The sequence below is a fragment of the Podarcis pityusensis genome (genome assembly GCF_964106645.2).
Source record: "Podarcis pityusensis genome assembly, chromosome: 4".
Taxonomy (NCBI): Eukaryota; Metazoa; Chordata; class Lepidosauria; order Squamata; family Lacertidae; genus Podarcis; species Podarcis pityusensis.
The window spans coordinates 64,786,011-64,813,607 of NC_138027.1; the positions used below are offsets into that span (position 1 = coordinate 64,786,011).

Genomic DNA, 27,597 nt, shown 5'->3' on the forward strand with positions numbered 1-27,597 from the left:
ACATCTGAAGGGAGGGTGTTCCACAGGGTGGGTGCCACTACCGAGAAGGCCCTCTGTCTGGTTCCCTGTAGCCTCACTTCTCGCAATGAGGGAACCGCCAGAAGGCCCTCAGCGCTGGATCTCAGTGTCTGGGCTGTACGATGGGGGTGGAGACGCTCCTTCAGGTATACAGGACCGAGGCCGTTTAGGGCTTTATAGGTCAGCACCAACACTTTGAATTGTGCTCGGAAACGTACTGGGAGCCAATGCAGATCTCTCAGGGCCGGTGTGCTTAAGTACTCGCAAGAACTCCTGATTCATTGTGGCTGCTACAACTGCCCAACAATGCTTCCCCATCCTAGCAGCTCCTAGCTATTCCTGTACCAGTAGCAGCAGCCTTCTAACTAACGCAACCTCTTGATCTCTGGCATCACACCTCTGTTGTTGTTGTTGCTGTTGGAAGTCTGGCAGATATTCCATTTATGCTTGGAAGATTTTTCCTCACATAAGTTCTGTAGCTGAGGGAAGTACATTCCACCCACTCAGACTGCAGATCTGACACTGAAATGGAAATCTGCCACATCTTTTTTTTTAAAAAAACACACGTTTTATTTTCATCATTCTCAGCAACACAGCCACTTTGCAGTGGCGTTCAACGTACAAAAATGTAGGCACAGATGTATTTAAGCTCATTTAAAACTTGCAAATTGATTACTTGGAAAATGTTATAGTTTGCAAAATGGAAACATTAGGAGTCTAGTGTATTTTAAAAAGTTGAGAAGTGCCTATGCATTCTAACAGCAAAATAATTTGAAGCCATTACTGTCACAACTTATAGTTCTTCCTCATCTGTTTCATTTTCAATTAAGTTGAATGCATACAAAAGTTTGAATTAAATTTCAGTACCAGCTGAAAAAAAGGCATCCCAGCTGGGAATGGGGAAGTATGTCTGCCCCAATTTCAGAATGGCTCTTGTCTTTCAGAAGAGTCTCTCAACTATTTCCTGGTCATCCCCCCAAAATGATGTAGCAATTAGTTCCCATGGCAACATACCAGCCATAGTTTATTTATCAAAGAATGTGCTGGGCCAGCAGTTCATCTGCCCTATTAAGAATTTCTTTCTAACTCCCAGCTTCAAAACAATAGTATTTGATGATCATTCCCCATGCATGTACCTTGACATGATGCAGACCTGCTAAACGCATGGTTTGTGTAAACCAACACCTGCACAGGGAAGTGGCAGACCTGGCCATTGTAATCTGCATGTGCCCAGCAGCTCAAAGCACCCTGCTGCAACCATGTAAACAGCAATTACTGTATAGTCGATGTGATTTAGAGACACTCTTCCAAACAAATAGCACAGTATAGAGGAGCTCAGAATGAATACAGGCCTGACTGTATCATTGCAATGAATTTTGCTAATGTAAAAATTTGATGCAATGGATGCTCCTTTACCAAGCTTCTTTAAACATGCATCCAGCCTTATCTGTAAATGTAAAATTAAAATATTTTTTCTGTTCTGCTGTGTGTCGCCCCCTTCCCCACACCCCCGCAAATTTGTTCAGCCCTTTCTGAGCATTAGGCCAGGTTTAGGGTGTTCATGGGTCCATCTTCGCTGCTGGAGGTTCAGGTAGCCTCAGTGGCTAGGACTGCCTTTTGCCAGCTGCTGAGGTGAAGGTGAAGGGACCCCTGACCATTAGGTCGAGTTGTGACCGACTGTGGGGTTGCGGCGCTCATCTCGCTTTATTGGCCAAGGGAGCTGGCGTACAGCTTCCGGGTCATGCGGCCAGCATGACTAAGCCACTTCTGGCAAACCAGAGCAGCGCACGGAAATGCCGTTTACCTTCCTGCCGGAGTGGTACCTATTTATCTACTTGCACTTTGACGTGCTTTCGAACTGCTAAGTGGGCAGGAGCAGGGACCAAGCAACGGGAGCTCACCCCGTTGTGGGGATTCGAACAGCTGACCTTCTGATCAGCAAGTCCTAGGCTCTGTGGTTTAACCCACAGCACCACCTGGTACACTAACTACATGATTCATGAACTGGTAAGAATCAGTTCTTACAATGCACTTTATGTGGGGCTACTGTTGGGCCTGGTTCAGAGGTACCTGCTGGGTCAAAATGCTGCAGCTAGACTGGTGGTGAAGATAAGCAACCAACAGCACATAACCCTGGTTCTTAAAACCTTGCATTAGCTATCCAAATGCTACCAGGCCATGTGCATGGTTATTGTATTAATTTACAAGGCTCTTAGCAACTGGCAATCAGTGTACCTTAAGGAACACCTTGTGCCTTATATCCATGTCTGACCACTGAGGTCTTTGAGGGAGTCCCTGTGAATCGTGCTCCATGGCTCACATTCATCAGCAGCCATGCATTCTGGACCTTCATGCCTTCCAGCTTTGTGGAACTCCCTTCCAGTTCACAGCAGATTTTGAGTAAGCTAATGTTATGGTTAGTTTTCACTGATTTTATCTTTCACACTTTTTTTGCAACCTTATTATACACCACTCACAAACTATGGTGTTAAGCGGTATATAAATTATGAAGTAAATGAAGTGAAATAAAAGTATGCAATGTTGCTTAGTGTAAAATAGTTCCCACTGTTATTTATTTCATAAAATTTATATAACACTTGATTGTTTAAAAACCACACCTCTCAAAGTGGTTCATCAAAAGCAGTTTTTTAATAGCATCTTTTCACAAAGAGAAGAAGCAGCTGATAAGGAGTCAAGAATATGTGTTTTGCTGTCCTTTGTAATATGGTTACAAGTTATTTACCTTTCTCTTGCCATACGCCCTTTCCTGCATAAAGCTAATGCACTTTATGTGGATCAAGTCCCCATACAACCCAGAATGGGATGAACACATGGCCCAGGCTAAAGTTCAGATCCAACAATTCAAACCACTTGAATGCCTCTAACTCAAATGAAGCTAGCAAGGGCCAAATCCAGAGAATCAGTCCAAAGGTTATAGACTGGAACACTGTAAAAACCCAAACTCAATCCATTGGCAGCATCAGCTACTGTTTCTCTCCATAGGGCTAATCCAAGCCTTGCTTGGAATCCAGGCAGAGTGCAGCTGCTCCAGCTTCATTGGATCAGATTTGATTCCAGCGCAGGTGCAGCTAAGCAGGGCTGGCAACAAGTCCTGACATATAGGAACACAGTCAGTTGAAGAGTTCGACCCCATAAATGCCACAGTTAAGCATATTAGCCACTAAGATGTTATAGGACTGTTTTCTGCTGAAGCATAGCTGCCCTTCAGAAACTGAAGCACTAGAAAAGCTGCGCAGAACTAAATCTAGGCCACATACCTCCACTAAAACCACCACTTTCATGGGACCGTTCATTCTTTGTCACTTGAGATAGAGATATTGAAATAGATACCGAGATAGATTTAGAAGGACTAGAGATGTGAAGGCCTGGCAAAATACTAGCAAAACAGGGGAACATGCCCCCATTTTCCACCCTCCAATTTTTCCATTACTATTTTTTTTTGGGGGGGGGGTTGCATCTCTATTTCAGACCAACAAATCTGACTGTAATTTGTTTCAAGCTGCTTTTAATGTATTTCTACATTGTTATGACCTGCCAATATGAGGTGGCAGAGGGCTTTCTAGTAAAAGCTTTGCCCCCACTTCAAGTGGTAGCTTGCCTGGTCTTAGCTCCTTGGAAATGGGCCAATAGTGGCTGCCATATTGTTTTCTCATAGAATACAACATACTGAGTCATGCCATTGGTCCATTGAGCTCATTATTGTCTATACTGCTTGGCTGTAGCTCTCCGGGGTTCCAGATGGGTCGCTCCCAGCCCTACCTAGTGATGTAAGGAATTGATTCTCGTATTTTCTTCATGCAAAGCAGATGCTCTACACTGAGCTGTGGTGCATCACATTTACCTCTTCACACAGAGAACTCCCAAGATTGTGGAACCTTGGTTGCACAGGGTCCCAGGAGATGGGGAAACCTCCATGTGAAGAAGTATTTGTGTGTAGGCTTCCCCATCTTACCTTGCCACAGTAGCCCAACAACAGTGGTTTTAGAACTGGGGAGAACTATGTTCCATTGGGTGAACCGTCCTGTAGCGTCAGTGTACTCTCTGAATTTTCTGTTCCTCTTTCCGTGCTAAATGCATGAAAAGGGCTGGAAATGAAAGAAAACAGAAATATCCTATAAGATCTCTTTTGGTCAAATTTGGGGTCATGGGGCAGATCCAGGTTTCAGCTTTCAGCTGCAATGCATGACAAAATGAGTTTGCTATATCAGTGACTAATTTCTGCAGAAAGCTTTTTATCTAGATGAAACTAGATGGAGCACTATGATACACACATACACACGTTACTTTAACAATGACCTAAAACTCTCTTACATTATTGTTAGAGAACCATAGATGTACTCTATACATGGCAGCCTGATTCCTTCTCCTTCAAAGCATTTTGATATAAGATGCACAAATAATGGCACTTTTCATGCATCCCTTCTCTTGACTATAGGTTGTACCTCTCTCAAGTTCACTGCTAGTTTTAATCCTAGGAAACCTTGACCAGCTGATATTTCAGCAGTTAATGGAAGCTCATTTTCCCATGGTATCTTGAGGTTTGGCTCTATTCAGCTTTCACAAGGGCTCTTTGGTCTTTTGTTAGAACACATAAATAACGACCTTCAGAGATTCTGACGATCAATACACATGAGCTTTCATTACAGCTTCTTCAGTGAATTAATCAAATTACGTGGGACAAATGATTAGCTGCATTATCGTCACCTTTTCTGTTAGGACAATTTGTATATCTTAGAACACAGACTTTAAGTCCTAGTGGATCATTACTCCTTGTGATGGGCACATCCCAGTCAACTGGGTCCTCGTTGCCTGCAGAAGGGAGACCCGGCCACAGCAAAATGGACTCCGCTGTTCAGCCCACCTTACCCTGTAAGAAACTTCCTGCCATCAGATAAAGGGAGATTTTTCTACAAACCTGCCCCTTTATCAGCCAGCTTAAAAAACCTTCCTGGAGTCTCTCTGAAGCCGTCTTCTCCCATTGCCCCAGAATGATGCTATGTGCAGACCAGAATTGACCAGATCACCACTGCTGCTGCCACCAGGCCCACCCACATAGGAGGGAGCCCTTTAGAAGGCATATTGCCAAGGTCCCCTTCAACCTCATGCTAGCCCACAAAAGCTAACTGTATCTGGGGGAAATGTGAAAAGAAGGCCCTCTTGCACATGCTGCATTCATACACCAGGTTTGTCTGATTCCTCCTAGAAAATTGGCATGTCTTGTTTGACATTATTGAGCTAAATGGAACTGTCTGCTTGTTTTTGAAGCAGACCAGGTCATTTCCCTTTCCATGTCCTTGTGTATCATAGACCAATTACACGTCAAGAAAAGGCCACAACCAGTTCCTTTATACTGCACAAAATTTCAATATCTTTAGATGGGAGACTTAGGTTACTGAAAAATATCCATCCTGAGAGTAATGGAATAATTGGGAAAAGCCATGGCCTATGAGTAGTTTTGTGGTGTGCCATGCAATTCTCAGAAGCTGAGCAGCAAAGAAGTGCCCCCTGACTTCTACCACAAAATGGTGGCCAAAAAGGACTTGATTGTGCAGTGAGTAGCCCATGCAAAACATAATAAATGCTCTTACTGTGCATTTACTTCCCATTCAATGACAAGAAATTGTTCTAGGCTAAAACAATGTAGAGTGAAATCTGAAAGGCATTTGACGAGCAAAACTGTGTCTGACAGTAGTTGTTCCTTCTAAAAGCCCCTTTAAAGCCACATTCAAATGACGACAGCAGCTTTTTTCTGCTGCCATTTTTAGCTTCTGTTATGTTTGCCCATACATTATCTCCCTCACCACCACCCCTGCCACCCCTTCCTGGGAAGATGGCCCATTCTTACGCCCTTGTTCAGGCTGCAAGTGAAAATGAATTTGATAGCCTGACCTCATCATCCAAGGTCAGGATCGAAATTGGCACATTTATCAGTCTCTGCTCAAAAAAAGGCCAAAGTCTAGAATTATGGAACCGTGATGCTTTGGGGATAGGCTGTCAAGATTTCGTGATGAAGTTTGTACAGTTCTGCCTGTATGTCTGTGACTAATCTGCTGCTGAATTATTCTTCTATCCACAAAATCATTTCCCCACCCCCACCCCAGTCCTTCAGTACTATTTCACACATCCACAAACCACAGACTTGGGCTTTAACTCGGTTCTTCTGTTAGAGATGAGATCCACAACCAAAATACTTTCAGATTTATTCGGCTATTGATTACAAATCTTCGCCACATTTTAAAAGTCCCCTTTACCATGCGTATCTTGAAAAGTACACAAACAGCCTTGCTCTTTTTTGCAAATATATATGGTAGTCTTGCTTTAGGGCTAAAATGTCCTTGAAAGACTTTTTACAAAATGTATTCAATAACGAAATGCAGAATTGATGCAGTGGTAAAGCGGGGGGTGGGGTGGGAGCCTGCATCAACTAAAAAGGGCACTGTATGCTAATAAGCAAATGTGAATCCTTATCAAGAACTGTTTCTCTAAATGGCAAAGAATCACTTTCCCTTTTTAGGGCTTGTAATGATTTTAAGACCTAAAATAAATGCAGCAGCTTGGGCATTAAACAATCATTAATGCTTCTCATGGGCAGACTCTTTTGCTATTGTGCTAACTTAAAGATGTAATGTGTTTGGATTTGATGAATAATGTCATTTGAAGTTTGAACTCTTATGTGTCTGCATATTGATGGGGCAGAGCCATTTATGGCTGGCAACTGGCAAAATGTCCAGTGCTTCCCACAATATAGTTTAAGCAACTTATTTTTAAATAATAATAATACAAGAGTGGCCTGTCCTTCTGGGAGGGTCAAACTCCTTAGATCAAATGCTTTGAAGCATGTCACAATTTGAATTCTTCAGAGCACATCTAGCTGTGCAGCACCTTGAACAGCAGCCAGAGAGGACACTACAGTGGTACCTCGGGTTAAGTACTTAATTCGTTCCGGAGGTCCATTCTTAACCTGAAACTGTTCTTAACCTGAAGCACCACTTTAGCTAATGGGGCCTCCCGCTGCCGCTGCGCCGTGCTGCCGGAGCTCGATTTCTGTTCTCATCCTGAAGCAAAGTTCTTAACCTGAAGCACTATTTCTGGGTTAGCGGAGTCTGTAACCTGAAGTGTATGTAACCCGAGGTACCACTGTACTGGACTAGATGATCCCTTTTGGTATAGGGCAACTTACAGCTCTCTCTCATAATAACAGGTCTTAGGAGTCATTCAGTTAAATTAGCCATAGTTTTGGAACATATAAAAGACTGTGCTATATCATACAGCATTTAAGTTAAGAGAAAATGTGATACCACAAGGTATTGTTTGGCCTGCTTGAATTCATGGGTGAATTTGTATAGCCCATGTAAGTCATTATGCCCCACCTTAGTTTGACTACTCCTTTACATAGTACAGATGTGCCATATAAACTTTTGTTCCTTTCTTCATGGTGAAGAATGAGTGGAGAAAAGCCAGTGCCATCAATGCCCCCTTGCGGTAGTGCATGATATTGAAAGTGAGGTCTGCTGCTGAAATCTACAGAAAATTAAGAAACTAGAATGAGTCAGTGCAACTTGTGACCCAGAAGGTTGAACCTCTCTCACCTTGGATGGTGGCCCACCAGAAACTTGAAAGCCCTGTATTTTTTGCCTGTTTTGGACTGTAAAAATCTAAAGTAGGAGGTAAGGTGTCTGTGTGTGGAAGGGAAGTCAAGCCCCTGGTAGGTCAGAGTACATGGCTGGTGGGCCAGGTTCCCTCGGTGGATCACAAACTGAACTAGATTTGGAGCATGTGACGCCTACTTGCACAACAAGCATATCTAATACTCATCAGAATGCTCTTTTTTTCTTGCATGTCTTCACCATGATCTGTCACAGAACACAAGCTGGACACAAGAGTAAGTGAGTATGACATACTTATTGATTTCACTGTTAGTCAAGGGGCTTCGTTTATACATGCATTTTACAGCCAGAGTATTGGCCCTTGGGGAAAAGCCACAGCAATCAATCTAATTAGGAGGCTTTCAGAAATCATGTCTCTCCCCATTAACCTTAATGAACCCCAAGACATGTTTATAGTGTGTTTCCCCTTCGAAGGCTTCTGTACGGTAAGCATCAAAACGCCTCACTATAATGAGTGGGATCTGTGGTTTCCTTTCCCCTTTAAGGTTTTCTTTGATGGTGTTAAGATAGAGCAGATTTGAACATTAAAAGGTCAGGTGGCTTTCAGCTTTGCTTCAAAAAGAACCCCAACCACAACTTTTATAAGCCTTTGATATGAGATGACGAAGAAGAGTGATTTGGCCTAGAGGTGAGCCTGGGAAATCGGACAGACTCCACCTAAAAAGTTGTGGAAGTTCATGCCAATCTTCTTTTAAATCAAACAGAAGAAACTTTGAGGACAGTTCATATGGATTATTCAGGATCAGAGTAGACTTGACGCTAACTGTACAGTTGTCATTATTAATGGTGGCATCTAACTCCTCCCTCCTCCAAAATGTCTGATGTCACAATGTGTCCTGTGGCAAAATATTTATTATATTTCACAACATTTATATACTGCCCGATTGTCATACAGCCTCAAAGGAGTTTACAAAAAGCATAAACTATGCAATTATCAGTTAAAAGCAAGCATCTAAAGCTTAAAATAAAATAAAATCAGACATAAGCTAAAACCAGATTAAAACACATGACAGCTTCTACACATACTTATCACAGAGTCCCATTTAACTATGTTTAACAACAGTAACTTAACATGCAGGACTAGTGAACTGGTCAGAGATAGAGTTGTTCCTGGAGAGTATTCACATGTCAGCTGCCTCACTCTTCCCATAAATGGTATGCCATCACATAACAGCAGGTTCCTTTTTGTGTCTATTTGTGTGTTTGTGTGTGTGTGTGTGTGTGTGTGTTTTGAATTGAAGGATTTTGAACTTATATGTCTCTCTGTGATGGTTGCTCTTTAAACATGGCTTACTTAACCCATCAAAATAGCATGGAAGTTCAGAATGCCCTGGCAAACAAGAAGATTCCTTGGATTAAGTATTAGGAAGTTTTTTGAACTCTTAAGAGCAGTGAGAGGCTAGATAGGCACTTGCAAAAAGGGCAGTTGGTATTTGCTATGTAGGATAAAGATCAGATGATATGAGCATCGTTTCCTTTTCAGCTCTCATCTCATCGCAAGATCTTTGCATCTGCAGTGCTTCCTATTTATTAAGATCTTAACTGCAATATATTAATAATGGATTCTTTATGCTTTGAGGGACTTTTCTAGTTCATTTATTTTTCATGCTGTATTTTAGGAGTTGTATAAGTGTTATTATATTTTTACCATATGTAACTTTTGTTTATTATATTGCCATCCACTGAATTTCCCCCTTGGGAAAGCACAGCAGGATACAAATTAGGTTATATTTTAAAATATAAATAATTCTGTGTGCAAACAAACACATAACTCTTCTCATCGGTTTGATAACTGTAAAATACCTCAACACTTCCATCCACCCAAACAAACATATATTGGAAGGCTTATGTTTCCAGATAAGTGCTCTGGTCCATGGGGTCACGAAGAGTCGGATACGACTAAACGACTAAACAACAACAAATGGGCATGATGCAATGATGGTTGTGGACTGTGACATCCCCTTTGAGAACACTTAAGGCTACAATCCTATACCCACTTATCTTGGAGTAAGTCACACTAAGCTCAGTGGACTTACTTCTGAGTAGACATGTATCAGATTGCCCTGTACTCCTGACTTTAAGTTCTTCCTAGGGAAATAAATAGAACACGTACTGCAGCCCTCTACAGGCTCCCTGTTCAATTCAATGGGTTTTACTTCTGAGTAGACATGCATCCATTTGCACTATTATGTTCTTAATTATAGCTGGCCTATGGCCATTGCTGTTTCCCAGAAAAGCAATGCACTACCTAGTAGAAAATTCCAGCTCATCAGAGCTATATTCCAAATTGTCCCAAGATTTGGTCAGTGATACCAACAGTTTAATGAATTTATAATTACTATTTTCGGGGGGGGGGGGCTGAAACAGGATATTTTAAGCTTGTAGAAATAACATTGGCAATGTCTCGTTTCCCCATCATTTGGGCAACCCCAACAAATACAGTATGTGTTTTACTTTTCTATAAACTGCTGGCCCATCAAGAAAGCAGGTAAATGAGCACAAAATACCTGAATCCAAAACTGTAATGGTTTCCAGCCTCTTAGTACATGCAAATGGCTATACTTCACTGGTTGGCTAAGGGCATTATCTCAACAAAAGAACTGGTTTGGTAGCCTTTTCTACTAGATGCGAAACCTCCCTGGATATAGGTTCACAGGCCTGGAAGGAACCTGTGGATATCACCCAGACTGTTCCCCAAACCATAGATAGACACACAGAACCATACATAGATGGTTTGAGGGTTTTTGTTTCTTAACAATCCAGTGGTATATAATTTTTATGAAATAAAATAAATAATAAAATAAAATAGAGAAATAGTTCTTATGCCTATATCATTGGCTAATGCAGTAATTTCTGCACTCTTTCCCCCACAGACCACTGGAAAGTTGCTGGGGGGGGGGCTCGAGGGACCACTTAATGGTTTTCCTACTTACTGTAGCAATTGTAATGCCTTATGCTCAATACTATATGATTTCCTATTGCATTTTTATATACATGTTCTTTGGGAACCCCTAGGCTAGTGGCCACCTAAAAATGCCATCTAATAACAATTTTTCAATGTATGCAATTTATTTTTGTCAATGTATACAGTTTTGGGGTTGTTGTTGTTTTTTGTATTGTATTCCATTGTCAGAGCTACTGTCCTTGAGATCCCATGAAGGACAAATGTAAATCTTGATGTATGCGATAACATGTACTTCTGTAGCATCTTCTAGTGTGACTATCTCTAATTAGTAAATTAATACCCTGCCATTTGAAATAATCACACTCCACCGATAAATAGGAAACAAAGCACAGATATTGCCTACAATTCTGGGGACTGTTCAGCTGCTAACATGCCTCTCCCATAACTCTTTTGACTCTGTTAAGATAATCATATACCATCTGCTTCTAGCCTCAGGCTGGCTGTGATGTGTGTTCAGGACAAATAAAAAGGACAATCAAAAGTATGCACCCTGCCCCTGGTAAGCATTGGGATCATCTTGCAATCTTTTTTAAACCAAAAATCTATATTTTCATTTGAATCTCTTCATTGGTATAGCTAGCATTCTTACACAAAAACCAAAAAATGGACTTCTTCAAAGACGTAAAAAATGACAAACAGCTGACATTTCTTTCTAATACTCCTTTAAGTGTGAGTTGCTGCAAGCGATGGAAATGTCACTCAGTGCTCTGAGGCCATTTTGTCCCTGCTAGGGTGGGTACCTTAAGGGACCTTTACTATGATGGCTACTGAACTTTTAAACTTAGATTACTCACACATTTTGATTCACATGTGCAGATTAACTTCTAAGCAAATTAAAATTTGCCCCCAGGAAGAAATGACCCTTTTGCGCGTGCCCCAGAATGTAACTTCCAGTTAAGGATAGGCCAGTCGTGGAGAGAGAAAGTGTGTGTCTACAAGCATATACAACCTGGGCAGTCTCCATGTTTAGAGTGCCTTATGAATGTATGGAGTTTGTGGCAGGGAACAGTGAGGAAATTCCTAATTTACTTTCCTTTATTATTATTAAATCTTTAATTTGAATTTAAAAAATATCAAAATGCAACAACATTTAATACAGACACAAAGCAAGAAAATAAAGAAGAAAGAAAATAAAAAGAGATAAAGAGAAGGAAAAAACAAAAAAACACATAATACTATACATTTCATATATGTAAATGCCATATCATATTTACAAACTCACAAAAAAGAACAAAAACATTACTGTGAATTAGCTAAAAAAGGCTTCCAAATATTTTCATTTACTATATCTATTCTTTTCTTTATAATGCACAGTCTCAAATTAACTTAGTTATTTTCGTACGTCCAAACATAATCTAATTTACTTTACAAGCATTTGTTGAAAACAGGTCCAAGTATGGTAAACTGGAGAGATAATTTATGAACAAAAAGATATTTGAAAAGCTATGGAATGCCTTCCCAAGCCAAAATGTGGATTCTCATGTGATCAAGTTCAATATACTGCTATAAAAAATGAAGCACAGTTCTTCCCCGTGTGGTCTTAATGTGTATAGTATGCTATATTTTTAAAATATTCCTCCATTTCAAGACAGAGAGAGAGAATGAGAGAGAGAGAGAGGGAGGGAGGGAGAGAAAGCTTCAAGTAATGCTACATAGTACAATATTTCAAATCAATGGAGCAAATTGCCTTCTGAAAGTAGATAACAAAGAGGCAAAAGCCACCTATGAAGCAAAATAAGGCCATAAAACAAAGTTATGCTGGGAGTAGATCACATCGCTTCCCTCTGTAAGACGGCTGCATAGAATGGATAGGTCTGTTTTATAGAAGAGCAATTATAGGAGAAGCACAAAGGAGTGTGGAGACCAAATGCACCCAGATGGGAAGATTGGGTGTCCTGGATACATTCCGGGATACTGAAAAAGTTCACTTGCTTTGTGACAAATGTGATGGCTATTGCTCAGAACAGAATAGTTCCTTTGAGGGAAGTTAACCATGGCGCCAAAATATGTAAAAAGAACACAAATGACAGAATATTCTCAGTTTAGTAAACAGACTGTGGGGATAGATTGCATTCATTAGTAATCTCAGTCAGAGATTGTTGGGGTGGATTTTGAGCTTGCTGTCAGAAATCTGAGCAGCTCAGTATGGGTGTAAAAGTTGAATTATTAGAGTTTTGCTACTCCTTGGTAATCAGAGGACTTGTTATGAAAGCAAGGATGGGCACACAACATACATTTAAAGCACCCAACCACACCCAAAAGAACTGCGGAGGCTAGTTTATTAAAGGTGCTTGGACTTGTGTAGCTCTGTGAAGAGGAAATGTGCTTTAAATGTATGGTGTCTTCCAGACTATTTCACAAGACTATTGAGCAAGACTCAAGCACACACGGTTGCATAATTCAGGTCGCATAATTAAAGTGAATTTGGCATTGTTGAGCCACAAATATCGTTCCAAAGAAAACCAAAAATTTTGTGGTAAGGAAAGTGACTTGAAAATGTATGGGGAATTGTGGGATAACAATTGCTTGACATGATGCCATATAACTTCCCACACAAATATATATATATAGATATATCAAAATGAATGCTCAGTAAGCAGCCAACATTGTATAGTCATCGTCTCCAGCAAATCAGGATAAGTGTTCATTAAAAAGGTTATTTGGTGGTGACCTAAGAGGAGGTTTTCAGTGAATGATAGAAGCAAAAGCATATTGCACTTTTAAAACATAAAAATAGCCTCTTAAAAAGCAAACTAATAGAATTAGTCACTGTGGTTCTTGAAATTGGCATGTATATAAGTAATTTCTGTTATTTGTAAATGCTCTTTATTAAAGGGAAAGTAGTATTAATTATAAGCATCAATGATGTGATTACTTCTAAAAACGATCTTTCTGTTGTTGATAGTGTAATTTGCTGCCTGATTGAAGGCGATCAACATCAAATGTTGAAACCTAAATCTGGCCTTTAGAGATGTTCATAATAATTATCGTTACCAGAAAATTTAAATGCTGTGCTGCTGCATACTTCTATTTATTCATTTGTCTGATAAATTTTTAACCCACCCTTCATCCAAGGGTCTCAGAGCAAGTTACATCTCCACCAAAACCACAATCAATGAACCACTAAAAGGGAAAATAAAATGACCACAAAATCAGCATCTAACCCCAGGCACCCCACAATGGCTCTCATTAACATGGCAGACTGAAATCACTGAAGGCTGGTGAAAAGAGGTGTATTTTTATTTGGTGGTGAAATGCAACAGCATCAGCCCAAATCATGCTTCCGAGGGCATTATACAAGCTGGCTGTACCACCATGGAGAAGGTCCCATCTCAAGCCACCACCTAATAATAATTAATAATAATAATGATAATAAATTTTATTTATACCCCGCCCTCCCCAGCCAAGACCGGGCTCAGGGCGGCTAACAACCAATAATAAAAACAAGTTGATTAAAATACAATTTAAAAACAAGATTAAAATACAACATTAAAACATTAAGATGCAGCCTCTTCACAGGAGGAGAAAGGAAAAAGAAAGAGGGGGAGGGAATCAAACTGATTCTAAGCCAAAGTCCAGGCGGAACAACTCTGTCTTACAGGCCCTGCGGAAAGAACTCAGATCCGGCAGGGCCCTGGTCTCATGAGACAGAGCGTTCCACCAGGCCGGAGCCAGTGTTGAAAAGGCCCTGGCTCTGGTTGAGGCTAATCTGACTTCCTTAGGGCCTGGGACCGCTAAAGTGTTGCTATTTATGGACCTTAAGGTCCTCCACAGGGCATACCAGGAGAGGCGGTCCCATACGTACGAGGGTCCTAGGGTTCTCTACCTAATGGTGGAGCCACAAGGAAGGCCTGCCTCCAGAGCTAAAAGCCTAGGCCAACTAATATTGGGAAGGGTGTTTCTACAGATACTTGGGTCCCAAGTCATTTATTGCTCTAAAGGTTAGCACCAACACTTTAAGTTCAGCCAAGAGAAATATAGACAACTAAAGGAGCAGTTTTATAATGTGCTTCTTGGTGCAAGGAAAAAAATAGGTATAAAAGGAGAATTCCTAGATGCCAATATCCAAGTTTGAGGCAAGTACTCCTTGGTGAGAGAACCCCGGAATAGATTTAAAATCACAAAATATACAGCAAAGTAAAGCATGGAAATGTAGGCTGTTACAGACCTTTAAAATATGCCCTTGTGAATTCCAAAACTTCCCCAGCATAGGAAAAGACCACACATTTGGTAAGTTTAAAATTGGTTTACTTACAAACTCTTCAAAGGTCTGGCTCATGTGCTTTTCCATACAGCATTCAGAAAAAGTTGCACAGGTAGTGAAGCTTGTCTTAGTTTCAAATGGTAGGAGTTTCCAAATTATTGGTATAGAACCTCAAGAGTGGCTTTTGAGAGCCATTCAGCCTGAGCTGGAACAACTAGCTTAGCCCTTTCGCACACTGAACTTCCAGGTAGACTGGAGAGTGAACAATAGGCTTTATTACCCCCTCAAGGTTAAGGGGAATGACCTAGCTAAGCCTGGCAGGACATCTTACTCTATGGTCTTAATCTCTTTATGCATTAAGTAGACTTAAGCATGTTGGTTATATGAGGCTGCTTATCATACAGTGCCAGACTAACAGTGGTTAGGAGAAGAGTCATAGGTCTGTGGCAAAACACCTGCTTTGCATACAAAGGGCAAAGAACTCCCATAATTCCCTGGGAAGAGAGATTGGTTGCTAAACCATGCTGGAAATTGTAATTCTGTGAGGGGAACACGGATCTCCTAATAATTCTCAGCACCTTTAACAAAAGACATTTCATAGGGTTCTTTGGAGGAAGCCATGAGAACCAGTGTGGTGTAGTGGTTAAGAGCGGTGGACTCGTAATCTGGTGAACCGGGTTTGCGTCCCCGCTCCTCCACATGCAACTGCTGGGTGACCTTGGGCTAGTCACACTTCTCTGAAGTCTCTCAGCCCCACTCACCTCACAGAGTGTTTGTTGTGGGGGAGGAAGGGAAAGGAGAATGTTAGCTGCTTTGAGACTCCTTCGGGTAGTGATAAAGCGGGATATCAAATCCAAACTCCTCCTCCTCCTCCTCCTCCTCCTCCTCCTCCTCCTCCTCCCCTTCTTCTTCTTCTTCTTCTTCTTCTTCTTCTTCTTCTTCTTCTGGTATCATGGTGCTGTTAAAAATGTTTAGGGCAGTTGTGACTAGGAAAGTAGGTGTAGGATTGCAGTCAAAGTCATACCCTTGGGCTTAGAACCCACTGTTGCTGCCTGGTAATCTCTGCCATTATGTTCATACTCACATCATCCAAAACCATCTCCCTATTTAAAGTCTAGGAAACAGTGAGGTGGCCTCAGGTGGAAAGTGAAATAGGAAACAAATCAAGAAGCCCAGCAATCAGAAGAATCAAGCACTGTGCCATTTCATGCATGAAGGAAAAATCTGTAAATGCAAACCAAGTGGAAAGAATTCCAGGTGTGTGAGCTGTGCCACTCACTTGGAACCGAAGAGGAAATTAATCTTTTTTATATCCTAGTCACAATCTCCTTTCATCAGCCAGGTCATGCCATTGATAGAAAGCCAAGGTTGATACCAACTGACATCGGCAGCTCCTTCTTCTACACATGCTGTCCTCAAGTCAAAATCCAGGTGCAACTGCTAGGGAGAAAACACCCAGCTGCTTTATACATGCAGTATAACAATGCCTCCACTTTAATTAGTATGACAAGGGAAATACCCTCCTGTCTGTCACAGAATGTGAATCTTCAGGCATGAATATGTATTGTTTTCTTTGGAGTTTCTTAGACATGATTCCTTTTTAGATATTCAGAAGGTTCTTCTCTTGAGATGATTGCATAGTTCGTGTAACTGAAGGTACTTGCTTAGCAGCCTTGATAGCTGGTGGCTTCTAGCTACCACCCACCCCCATCTGCTTGGTAAACAGCAGACATGAAGAACTGGAAGATAGAAGGGGAAGAGTCTGCGATTTGCAGCTGTTTGGTGACAAGGCGCTTTGAGCATGTAGCTGCCGCTAATCCTTCTAGAGGAATCAACTCCATTTTAAAGATTTCTGTTTGTTTTTGTTGGTTTAATACACACACACACACACCCGCCGCCTTTCAGGACACATAGCTTTTGCAAGGTGGCTTACAGAAAACGATTTCCCCAAAACATATAAAACACATCAAAGTAGAGGGGGGAGGGAGGGACACAACTTCAAAACTGAAGAAAAAATCATTAGCATTTAAACATTTTCCATCACAGCAGATGAAACAAGAGCCAGAATAAAACCATTAAATAAAATTCAATATGAAAAGTGTGTGGGGAACAGATATATCACTTTTTTCAGCCTAGTAGAACTGGCTGAAGGGGAAATAGAATAAAAGGTTTTCAAAGTACTTTTCAAAAACCAGTAACAATAGTACTATATGCACCTCCAGGAAAGGAAGCCGCATAGATCTGGGGCCATCACTGAGAGGGCCAGTCCCTGGCATCCTGGAAACAGGTCTGGAAAAAAAGACTGGAAAAGTTATTTCCACCTTCAGCAAAATAATTTCAGCAGCTTGTGTTGGTGCAGTTCAACGCTCTTAATGCCTGCTCTTCTTCCACTGCAATGATCAATAAGATTAGCAGTGTCAGGATTCTTGCCTGAATAAAAAGAGATTACCCAAGAAAGATTGCTCCACCCTGGCAGGGAAGCTTCTCTATGAAATTCCGCAAAAAAAAATTCTTTTCTTTTTTTTTACCACTTAAGGAAGAGGTACACAATAAAAGCCAGTTGCTGAGACATTAAGTTGTTGCTGACTGAATCACTGCCATGCGTGTCATATCTGAAGGTAACATCACATACTCTTCATTTAAAAGTGTCAGGAAATTACTACAGCAGAACCTTCAGCCGATACAAAATGCTTTATATTAGAGAAGTCACCTTCTGTGTGTTTTTTATGCTGACCTTAACAGATGGCAAAAAGAAAGAGGATGATGAAGTGCCATACATTTGCAAAATACTTCACCTATGTGCAATGATCATATATAATGTTTTTCTTCCAGCCCCACCACTTTTTAATATGGTGACATAGCAGTGTTCATCACAGAGCTGTATCTCTAGTCAGATGAACTCAAGTGCAAGAATCTATGTGAGGGCGCTGGAGGAGTTTCACAGAACACACCTGAAAGCAAACTGATCTTCATTCTCACCTTCTGAACAGATGTGCAAATTGGAACATACTCTGACTCCAGATTTCTTTATCCAAACTTACTGTGTGATGACAAGGTCTGAGCAGGCTGCCTTTAAGTTTCACACCCTCCCTTTAAGACTAGATAATTTCTTCTTTGGCGATCACTGGTAGATTTGGAGATACTGCAATCTCTAACTTGTTTTTGCGGAATTTGTGAAAGGACCTCGGCAGCTATGGGGGAGTTGCTATTAAGGAGATGTTGGTAATGTTATTTCCAGCGCAGTGCAATAGCTTCTTTATCTTTTAGAAGTGTGGTAGCATCTGCTGAGCGTAGGGGGCATATGCCATGATTTATTGGCCCACAGATGGTCTTTGTGGCTTTAAAGAAACTCTGTGCATCATGAGAAGCAATGGAGGCAGCCACTGTTTCACACCATTGCCTGCAAGGGACAAGACAATTTACATCTTCAGGCAGGGATGGACTTTGGAAATATTTCGTAATATGGCACCCTACGAGGGGCTAAAATTTGGTGTCCCCAAATTATGGATCTTCTCAATTTTGTGCCATCCTCCTTGACCCATAAGGAGTGGAAGAGATAAGCACCTGACCTACCATTGAGATCCAGTTCCCCACCCCTGGAATACTTAAGGACAAACCCCTTGGACCACCTCAAAGCCCAGCTAGAAAAAAATGGGGAATAATCAACTTCCCTGGACCATGCAGATATAAATAGAAACTGGACAGGACAGACTTGGGCGGGAGGACCAAATGTGAGATGAACTGGAAATAGACTGATCCATCCATTCCTGCTCTGTGTAATTTTACTCAGTCCTGCTTATTTAATCAGCTCTGTCAGAAAAGTCTGCTCTTCTCAGTCCCTGAAGGAGAGAAGCATCAACACAAACAAGTGAGCATTGCTTTTTCTGCCAAAGAAAGGAGAAATAAAAACAAGAGCAAGAGGGCAAATCTAAATTGCTCTGTGACTACATGTTGTTTTGAACTGTAAGCTTGGACGTGAGGCACTACATAAATATAAACTCAGATTGTAGCCAAGGATGACTAAAGCATCAACATACGGTTAGTGGTCATGGAAAGATGAAACTCTTGAAATAGGTGATCTTGACGAGGATTCCAATACTCAACAGAAAATTTTTCCCCCTCATACAAGAGGTTTGAATCAAAATCTCACCAAAATGGGATGATATAAGGGTTTGTTTTGTATATTTTTACAAAATGCTTAAAGCAGGCATGGACCTCCCAGATGTGGCTCAGCTACAACTCCCATCAGCCCCAGCAAACATGGAGGATGGGAGTTGTAGCTCAGCAACATCTGGAGGGGCAACTGTTCCCCAGACTTGGCTTAAAGGGTCCACAAATCATTCAGGGGTCCCCAGTGTGGCACCTGTTGGCACCAGAGCATCCTCAGCCACAGTTTTTCAACTGTGGCACCAGGTCAAAAATGGTTGGGGGTCCCAACACTAAGTGATACTGCAAAATGAGCTCTTCCACATCTCGATTTCCTGATTTCCTGATGTGTCTGTGTTCATGTTAACACCTAAGGGGAGAGTAAAATTTTGGGGAATGTATTAGCAGAGAGCCCTGCTGAGCTGTCATTCTTTGCTGTGCTAGTTATGCAAATGATGTAAAATGACTGGAGTAAATATTGAATAATAAATGTGAAGAGCAGGGCAGAGGTTCCACCAATTAGTTGAAAGAATTTCACTTGTAGCCTGGCAACACCATCAATGGATAAGCTGTTCAGATTATGAATGGCTGGATTGATCCAGATTCAAATCAGTTGTCACCATGGCAATCAAATAGGAAGGTGCACTGTGGGTGACTCCCCCAGTACAATCCTACAGAAGAAAAGTGGCTGGCTTCATTCAGTTAGGATGGAAAGGAATCATAAATGTTTATGTCCATAAGTCTTCTTTGAAAGATGAATGTTAATTTAAATATTAGTGAATGGTCAAAGTTCAGATGTTGCAGAAGATGGGAAGAGGACTTCTAGGAAACTCTTTTAGTGGATTTGAGTCACAGCAACATAGTGAAATAGCATTTCATGGATTTGCATTTGATGATCCAATTTTGCAGTATGGATCTGTGTGTCAACAGAATGGAGTGGAACTCTTTCCCCATGCCACAAGCCCTATTAATGTCATTGTCGTCATCCATTGCTCAGTTAGGTGAGTGAATTAAGCTGACATCTCTTCAATCAGGAATTAGAAACTGGAAATGTTGCTACAGACTCAAAGACTCATTGTTTCATATAATTCACTTTCACTCCATGGAGGCTTCCCATCCGCTGAGACAACATAACACCAGTCCTGAAAGACCTACATTGGCTCCCAGTACATTTCCGAGCACAATTCAAAGTGTTGGTGCTGACCTTTAAAGCCCTAAATGGCCTTGGCCTATAGACCTAAAGAAGTGTCTCCACCCCCATTGTTCTGCCCAGACACTGAGGTTCAGCACCGAGGGCCTTCTGCTGGTTCCCTCCCTGCAAGAAGTGAGGTTACAGGGAACCAGGCAGAGTGCCTTCTTGGTGGTGGTGCCCGCCCTGTGGAACGCCCTCCCATCAGATGTCAAGGAAATAAACAACTACCTGACTTTTAGAAGACATCTGAAGGCAGCCATATTTAGGGAAGTTTTTTATGTTTGAAGTTTTATTCTGTTTAATATTCTGTTGGGAGCCGCCCAGAGTAGCTGGGGAAACCCAGCCAGATAATAAATTATATTATGATTATTATTATTATTATCCTTCAAAATATTCTTGAGGAGTCTCGTTTTCAGAAGACGAATGATTGAATGCATTGGCACCTAGAGCCTGACATTCAAGACCAATCTTCTCAAGAGGCTGGAAGATATGGCATATGATAATTCAATCTCATGACTCAGCAAAAGAAGAAAAACTCTGTGTGTGTGTGTGTTTGTGTATGTGTGTGTGTGTGTGTGTGTGTGTGGACACATATACACACTTTTACATACAATATTCTTCTACATTCTTTTGCCATCAAGTCAGAAATAATTTCCTCTCCTAGCAGGCTAGCACTCGTATTTGTATATTTTCCTGTTTAAATATTGCTTTTCTTCTTAGTTCCCAAATATCTTGAGAACATTGCAGATTTACTAACCTGACTTCTCTCAATGTTTATCAGCATTTTCAATCTTACTAGATATGGATCTGCAAGCAGAAAATGCCTCCCGGTTGCTTTCCCATCCCTGACTCTTTTTTCAACGGTGTCTGTACTTACAAAATTAAGCAACAAAATCCTTAGTAGCAAAACAGGACTTGGTAATCACAAGATCATTGAAGGGACTAGAGCATGTACCAAATGAACAAATTTTAGAGTCCTTCAAAAGGGGGAGAAATCTAAGCAACTTAAGGTACCATCTTCCTAGTACTTGTACCAGCAATAGTCACCAGAACAGGATATTGGAATGATGTTGCCGCTTTCAACCTGTGACCTCATCAGACCCAGATGCTGCTTGTCAGTGAATGTTATCACTTCAGGCTAGGAATGGGCAGATTTGTTTATTTCTGTTGCCTCCATTTCTCTTTTTTCCCAATCTAAAATCCAGTTTTGTACATTTCTGCAGTAAAATTCATATATATATATATATATATATATATATATATATATACACAGTGGTACCTCGGGTTACATATGCTTCAGGTTACAGACTCTGCTAACCCAGAAATAGTACCTTGGGTTAAGAACTTTGCTTCAAGATGAGAACAGAAATCGTGCTCCGGCGGCGCAGCAGCAGCAGCAGGCCCCATTAGCTAAAGTGGTGCTTCAGGTTAAGAACAGTTTCAGGTTAAGAACGGACCTCCGAAACGAATTAAGTATGTAACCAGAGGTACCACTGTATATGAAACTCATGAAAACCAATCACCATTTTGGTGCAAAATTCTCCTATGTTTTGAGTCATGTGGGGTTTTTTGTTTTCTGTTTGCCATGGAAACCCAAAGAGGCTCTGAGAAAGCAACTTGAGAAAACCTGGAGCCCAGTTGTGAATATTTCACAAGAGCCTTGGATAAATGCTCTCTTGGATGGTTGATCACCCAACCCCATTAATCATTTCTTGTCTCTTTCTGGCTTCCCATTAGATTTCTGCATGGCAGGATGTCATCCCTCACTTTTCAAAGGGTCAGGAATAGTTTTTCATTGCCACATTTTGATGAGATGTCTTTCATGATACCGTATATTACGGGGAATAGATCTTCCTTGTGCTTTTTCTTCGTTAGGAGGCTGGAGTCTCAGACTCTGTGTCAATTTATCTTGTTGTGTTTCAGAGACTCTCGCAGCTCTCTTGGGTACCTGTCCTGCACCTTGCGACTGAACACCTTGCAAGACAGGCAGCAAGGTGGATACATCAACTCTTTTTTTTAATCATAATGTTCTTACATTCACTTTGGGCTAGCCTCACCAGCAATATTGCAGATCAGATATGAGATTCATTTATTAGCTTCCTTTTGAAACACAGTTCTCATTATAGATTTCTGAGTCATCCAGAGAGACGATCCACAATCTGCAGTTTGTCTCTGCTCAGGCAGAATTCTTGTTGGTTGAAGAATTACAGGAGTCATTCCTAGTAAAAGGAAGAATACATTTTCCAACAAAACAGTATTAAACATTCTTCAAAATTTCCCAACCCTTCTCTGGCGATCTTATCTTTCTAATGTGTCTGTGTTACACATTTACATGCCCTGTTGTATCTTCTGCATGCATGGATGTTTACAAACAGGGCCGTCTTACCCATAGGCGCTAGGGGTGTGGGGCACCCGGGCACCGGGCTCTGAGGAGCACCAGGCCGAGAGTCTGGGGCCCAAGAGTTGAGTCCAGGGAAGAGCCCGTCTGTCTGTCAGAGCGCCGTGGTGGGCTCTTCTGCTGTGGGTGGCTCTGTGCCGCGAGTTTGGGGGTGACCAAGCCAGTGAGACACTGAAACTGCCGACTGGCTCTGCCCTCCTACACGCCTGGGACAGGGCAACCTGGGGGGTGGGGCGCCAGGCAGATCTTTGCACCCTGGCGCCACTTATGTTTAAGACAGCCCTGTTTACAAACCCATGCAGTGTGCATCCACACATATTCCATGTGAGTTAAAGTCTGCAATGCTAGATGTATGTTTTGCCAATAAAGAGAGAAAGGGGCAGAGAAATCACAGAGGTCTAGTCCTTTACATTTCCTAGCCTGCTAGAGGGCGAAACCTGATAAAAGGATAGACTGCCAAGTCAGAGACCAATCGCTAAAGTCATATCATCAACAATTTATATGCTCACACCAAAATCAGGTATTGAGGGATCATGCCTGGCACCAGCAGATGTGCCTTCAGTGACCTGGCCTGTTCACTATATGGTGGGTCCATGTGGCAGTGTACCATCATCCACTCCGCTTTGAAGCCAAGTTCAGCTCCCATCCATGATGGCTGTTGGTCACCCTCTCCAGCCTTTGGGGTGGTGTCTGGGGCATTCTTTCTAGAGCCAGGTATGCTGGGCTGGAAAATGCCGGCATCACCATTGCAATTTGCCATGGTATCCAAAATAATGCCAAGCAAATTGTTCCATCAGCACAAGGATTTATGCTTGCACATCACAACTTACCCCTTTTCCTCGCCTTGCGTGACCCTGAAATCTGTTCTAGCGGTTCTCCCAACACTCTGGATCAGTTTGGAGGAGGATCCAGGGTGCAAATTGGGGGAGAATGGGGGAAGTTCCATTGTGCAATTGGCAGTCCTTGCACTGATGGGACACCTTTGTTGGGTAGGGCCCTATGGGTTTGGGGGCTCCATGAAGGCCCAGAAAATGACTGGGGGAAGGTAGGTCTGGAAGTTTAAAAATACAACTCTGTACTCATGACTCTTCATGGATAATTAAACTACTTTGTGCCACTGCAACTAACATAAAAATAAGCCTAGTAGTTTTGCAAACCGAGAGAGAGAGAGAGAGAGAGAGAGAGAGAGAGAGAGAGAAGAGGTGAAAGGCCCTAGGAATACAATAGCACAAGGCAAATGCTGACAGTCCCTTTGAGAAAACTCAAAAGTTGTGGCAAAGTGAAGAGGACAATCCAGTCTCCAGCTGCATCTTTTCCTCTGACTCCCACATGTGCTGCTTTAACCTCCCCCACACACACTTCCATTCTCAAGACATGGACTGATTTTTTCCCCAGGTGCACAATATATATTCATCAGTCAAATAAGGTTCGTTTTTGTAGACTAAACTTCACATCTTGATGCTTCTCTCCACCCCCCATTTTTCTTGCCGATCACAATAATCTGAAAATATACAAATCAGATGGTTAGCAGCTCTAACAGATGACAATTGGGATGGTAGAGACCTTCCGAAACTGTGTGCTTCACACCTGCTAACAATATTGCGGAATTATGAATGGTTGTTTTTCCCGTTGCTACATAAATATTTAAGATGTGTTATTTCTTATTACAAGGCACTGCCAACACTTATAAATGCACAGCAATCTTTCATCACCCTTTCCCTTGTATCAACATTATCTTGTCAAACTTTGTTTCTAATCAGGACAGCATTATATGTTTTGCATATTGAAATACTTGGGAGCCTTCATATTGTTTTCATTCATGGCCTGCTTGCAGTAACACAACTGAAAGGCACAGTTTCACGGAACAGTAACCTGCAAGTATTGTACCAATAGATTTTCATTAGTCGGTGACATCCAGCTTGCAGAGAAGAATTAGCCTGCATCCTTTGGAACCAAATAATGTTGCTTCTGGCATCATCATCTCAGACAGAGTGGCCTATGGGGCCCTCATTTCTGTTTGATTTAGTTGACATTGACCACCCCTTTTTAGAATCATTTGTGTCTCCTTCACCACTCATGCTATATTAAGTATATGAATTACTTATTTAAAATAAATATAGCATTTTAAACGCCCCCATCGATCCATGTTTTGGGAAACCTTTGAATGGCTCCCTTTTTAAAAAGAAAGCATCGTTTTAAATAATTCTGAGCTTTAAATTATTCAGTATCTTTCTCCTTATCCCTATCCCGCCAGCACGATGATAGAAACTCTGGAGCAGACATATCAGCATTTCATGAGATATCATTGTACCCAAATTCATACAGAACCAAATACCCCTCTGTCCAAATAGCCACACTCTCTGACCTCTATTAATTCATTTAGCATATGTACAATAATCACCTGAAGCTTGGTTTGAATGCTGCCTGCTCAAATCACTCAAATCTCTGCCCTCTCTTTAGGGTAGGAGAGTTTTTCTTTTTCTTCAACACTCACAAAACACCCTAAGGAAGACTCACATACCTTGTTAACGTGTTAATACTAAACTATGGTTTAGTATGAGGTGAAATAGGGACGCGGGTGGCACTGTGGGTTAAACCACAGAGCCCAGGGCTTGCCGATCAGAAGGTCGGCGGTTCAAATTCCCGCAATGGGGTGAGCTCCCATTGTTCGGTCCCAGCCCCTGCCCACCTAGCAGTTAGAGAGCACGCCAGTGCAAGTAGATAAATAGGTACCGCTCCGGCGGGAAGATAAACGGCATTTCCATGCGCTGCTCTGGTTCGCTAGAAGTGGCTTAGTCATGCTGGCCACATGACCCAGAAGCTGTACACCGGCTCCCTCGGCCAATAAAGCGAGATGAGCGCCGGAACCCCAGAGTCGGTCATGACTGGACCTAATGGTCAGGGGTCCCTTTACCTTTACCTATGAGGTGAAATGCCCCTGAGCAAAGCCTTAAACAATTTTAACCCCCTCATCAGCACAACATAAGAACATAAGAGCTGGATCAGGCAAGTCGTCCTATTCACAGTGGCCAAGCAGATGCTTATGGGAAGCTTGTAAACAGGACTTGAGTGCAACAGCACTGTACCCTCCTGCAGTTTATAGTAACCGGTATTCAGAAGCATACATACTGCTGCTGTGGAGGACAGTGAAGGACAAGTGCTTTCGGGGCGACTAACAAACCCCAAGGTTTTCCCTCACCTTTTTAAAAAAAAATCATGAGGCAGGTTAGAGATGCACTGATCATCACAGTGTACTTTGCATTTTTAGGAGCATAGGAAACTGGCTTATACCAGGTCAGGCTATTTGTCAATCAAGACCAATAAATGACTGACAGGGTATCTTGCAGAGGTCTTTTCCATCACCAGCTACATTTTATAACTGGAAATGCCAGCGATTGAACCTGGGACATTCTGCATGCAAATTTTGTGCTCTGCCACTGTGTGAGGATTGCACGCCCTTAACTTTAAAAAGATTTTTAGCCTAGTGATTTTCTTCATTTCCTATTTATGTTTTCTCTTGTCATATTGGACTTTTTAAAAAAGTATATCCAGTTCGAGGATCATCATTAGTGGAAAATGCTGTAGCAGAGACTAATAAATGTAATTAACATGGATATTTAAACGTTTGCTTGGAAAATAATTGGCATTGACTAGGAAAAATACAATTATGAAAAGTTATTCAGCCATATATATATATATATATATATATATAGTTTCATTATCTTAAATGTCTTTAATGCTTTAACTAAGGCATTATACATGCACAATGAAGCAAGAGTTCAAGACTTTTTAAGCATGCAGTTTATTATCACGGCAGATCACTTTTTTTTTTCATTATAGCATTTTGTTCTTTTTAAATTAAATGAATGAAATGACTACAGGCTGTGCGAATGTAAGCCTACAAAATTAAACCTTCATCCTTCTAATTACTTAATGTTATTTGAGACCCAATGCAATCCATTCTTTTAATGTTTACATTTTATTTTCTTGACAATTTCAGAGGGAGACAAGGCAAATTAGTTGAATCCCAAAACTTTGATTAGGAAAAGTAGGATTTAAAGGAGTTGTCTAAAAAATGAATTAAGGAGCAATTTTCTTGGTAATAAGTCTGAGGCCTAGATACAGCTACATAAAGCCAATTAAAAGATGAAAGGGTGACGGCATACCCTGACCTGAGGCAGTTTATAAAAGACAAAAAGCAGAGGAGGCTGTTGAAGGTCCATCTGTGGACTGAATGACCAGATGATAGAGGAGATCAGGAGAGGAAGAGTGAAACCCTACTGAAGGAAAACAGGAAACGGGGGTGTTTAGAAGAACACAACAAGACTCATATATTGGCCTTACATTTCCTCTTACTGAATATCTAGATAAAAGTACCAGACAGAAATGGGCCAGGAACCTTATTGAATAAATTTTGGGGCAATTTGATCGCAATACTTTTGCTCCACTTTGCGCAGAGTGGAGGCAAACGACATGTGACACCAGAAAATGTGTGTCTTTTTATATATATTTTTTTAAAGTTTTAAATGACTCTTGCTCCAGAAGAAAAAAAAAGACTCCAAAATCACCAGTTGCAAAATGCCCCTTTTATTAGGACCAACAAAAAAAGTCAGAAAAATGTCACAGAACTGTCACTTGCCATATTTCTGTTTTTGTTTAATTGATCCAGCTGTGGACTTTATGGAACAACAAGATTACTGTTTTCTTTCTTTTTTTGTAAATATATGTACTTGTATATAATGTTGCTTTCACTCACCACAACCTTTTGTGTAGGACCTTAAGACTATAATAATAGTAACAGGTTTTTGGGATTAAACCCCACTGAAAAAATGCAATAATTATTTCTGAGTAAAAATACATAGGACTGTGCTATAATGTTTTCGTTTGCCCTCTACCTTATTAAGGGCCATGCAGTTATTCTGTGACTGAAGTGACTTTTGAAGCTCACTCTCTCTTTCCTGGGTTCATCTAATGATTTATCTACTG

General features: G+C 41.3%; 1 protein-coding gene across 1 annotated transcript in view; it reads left to right on the forward strand.

The window, feature by feature from the left end:
* Positions 1-27,597, forward strand: part of LOC308475001 (uncharacterized protein) — a 268,471-nt gene that overhangs the window by 162,247 nt on the left and 78,627 nt on the right. The window contains exon 5 of the mRNA XM_081001675.1: positions 7,902-7,921. Coding sequence (XP_080857801.1) covers positions 7,902-7,921 — 20 coding nt within the window. The remainder of the gene's footprint in view (positions 1-7,901; positions 7,922-27,597) is intronic.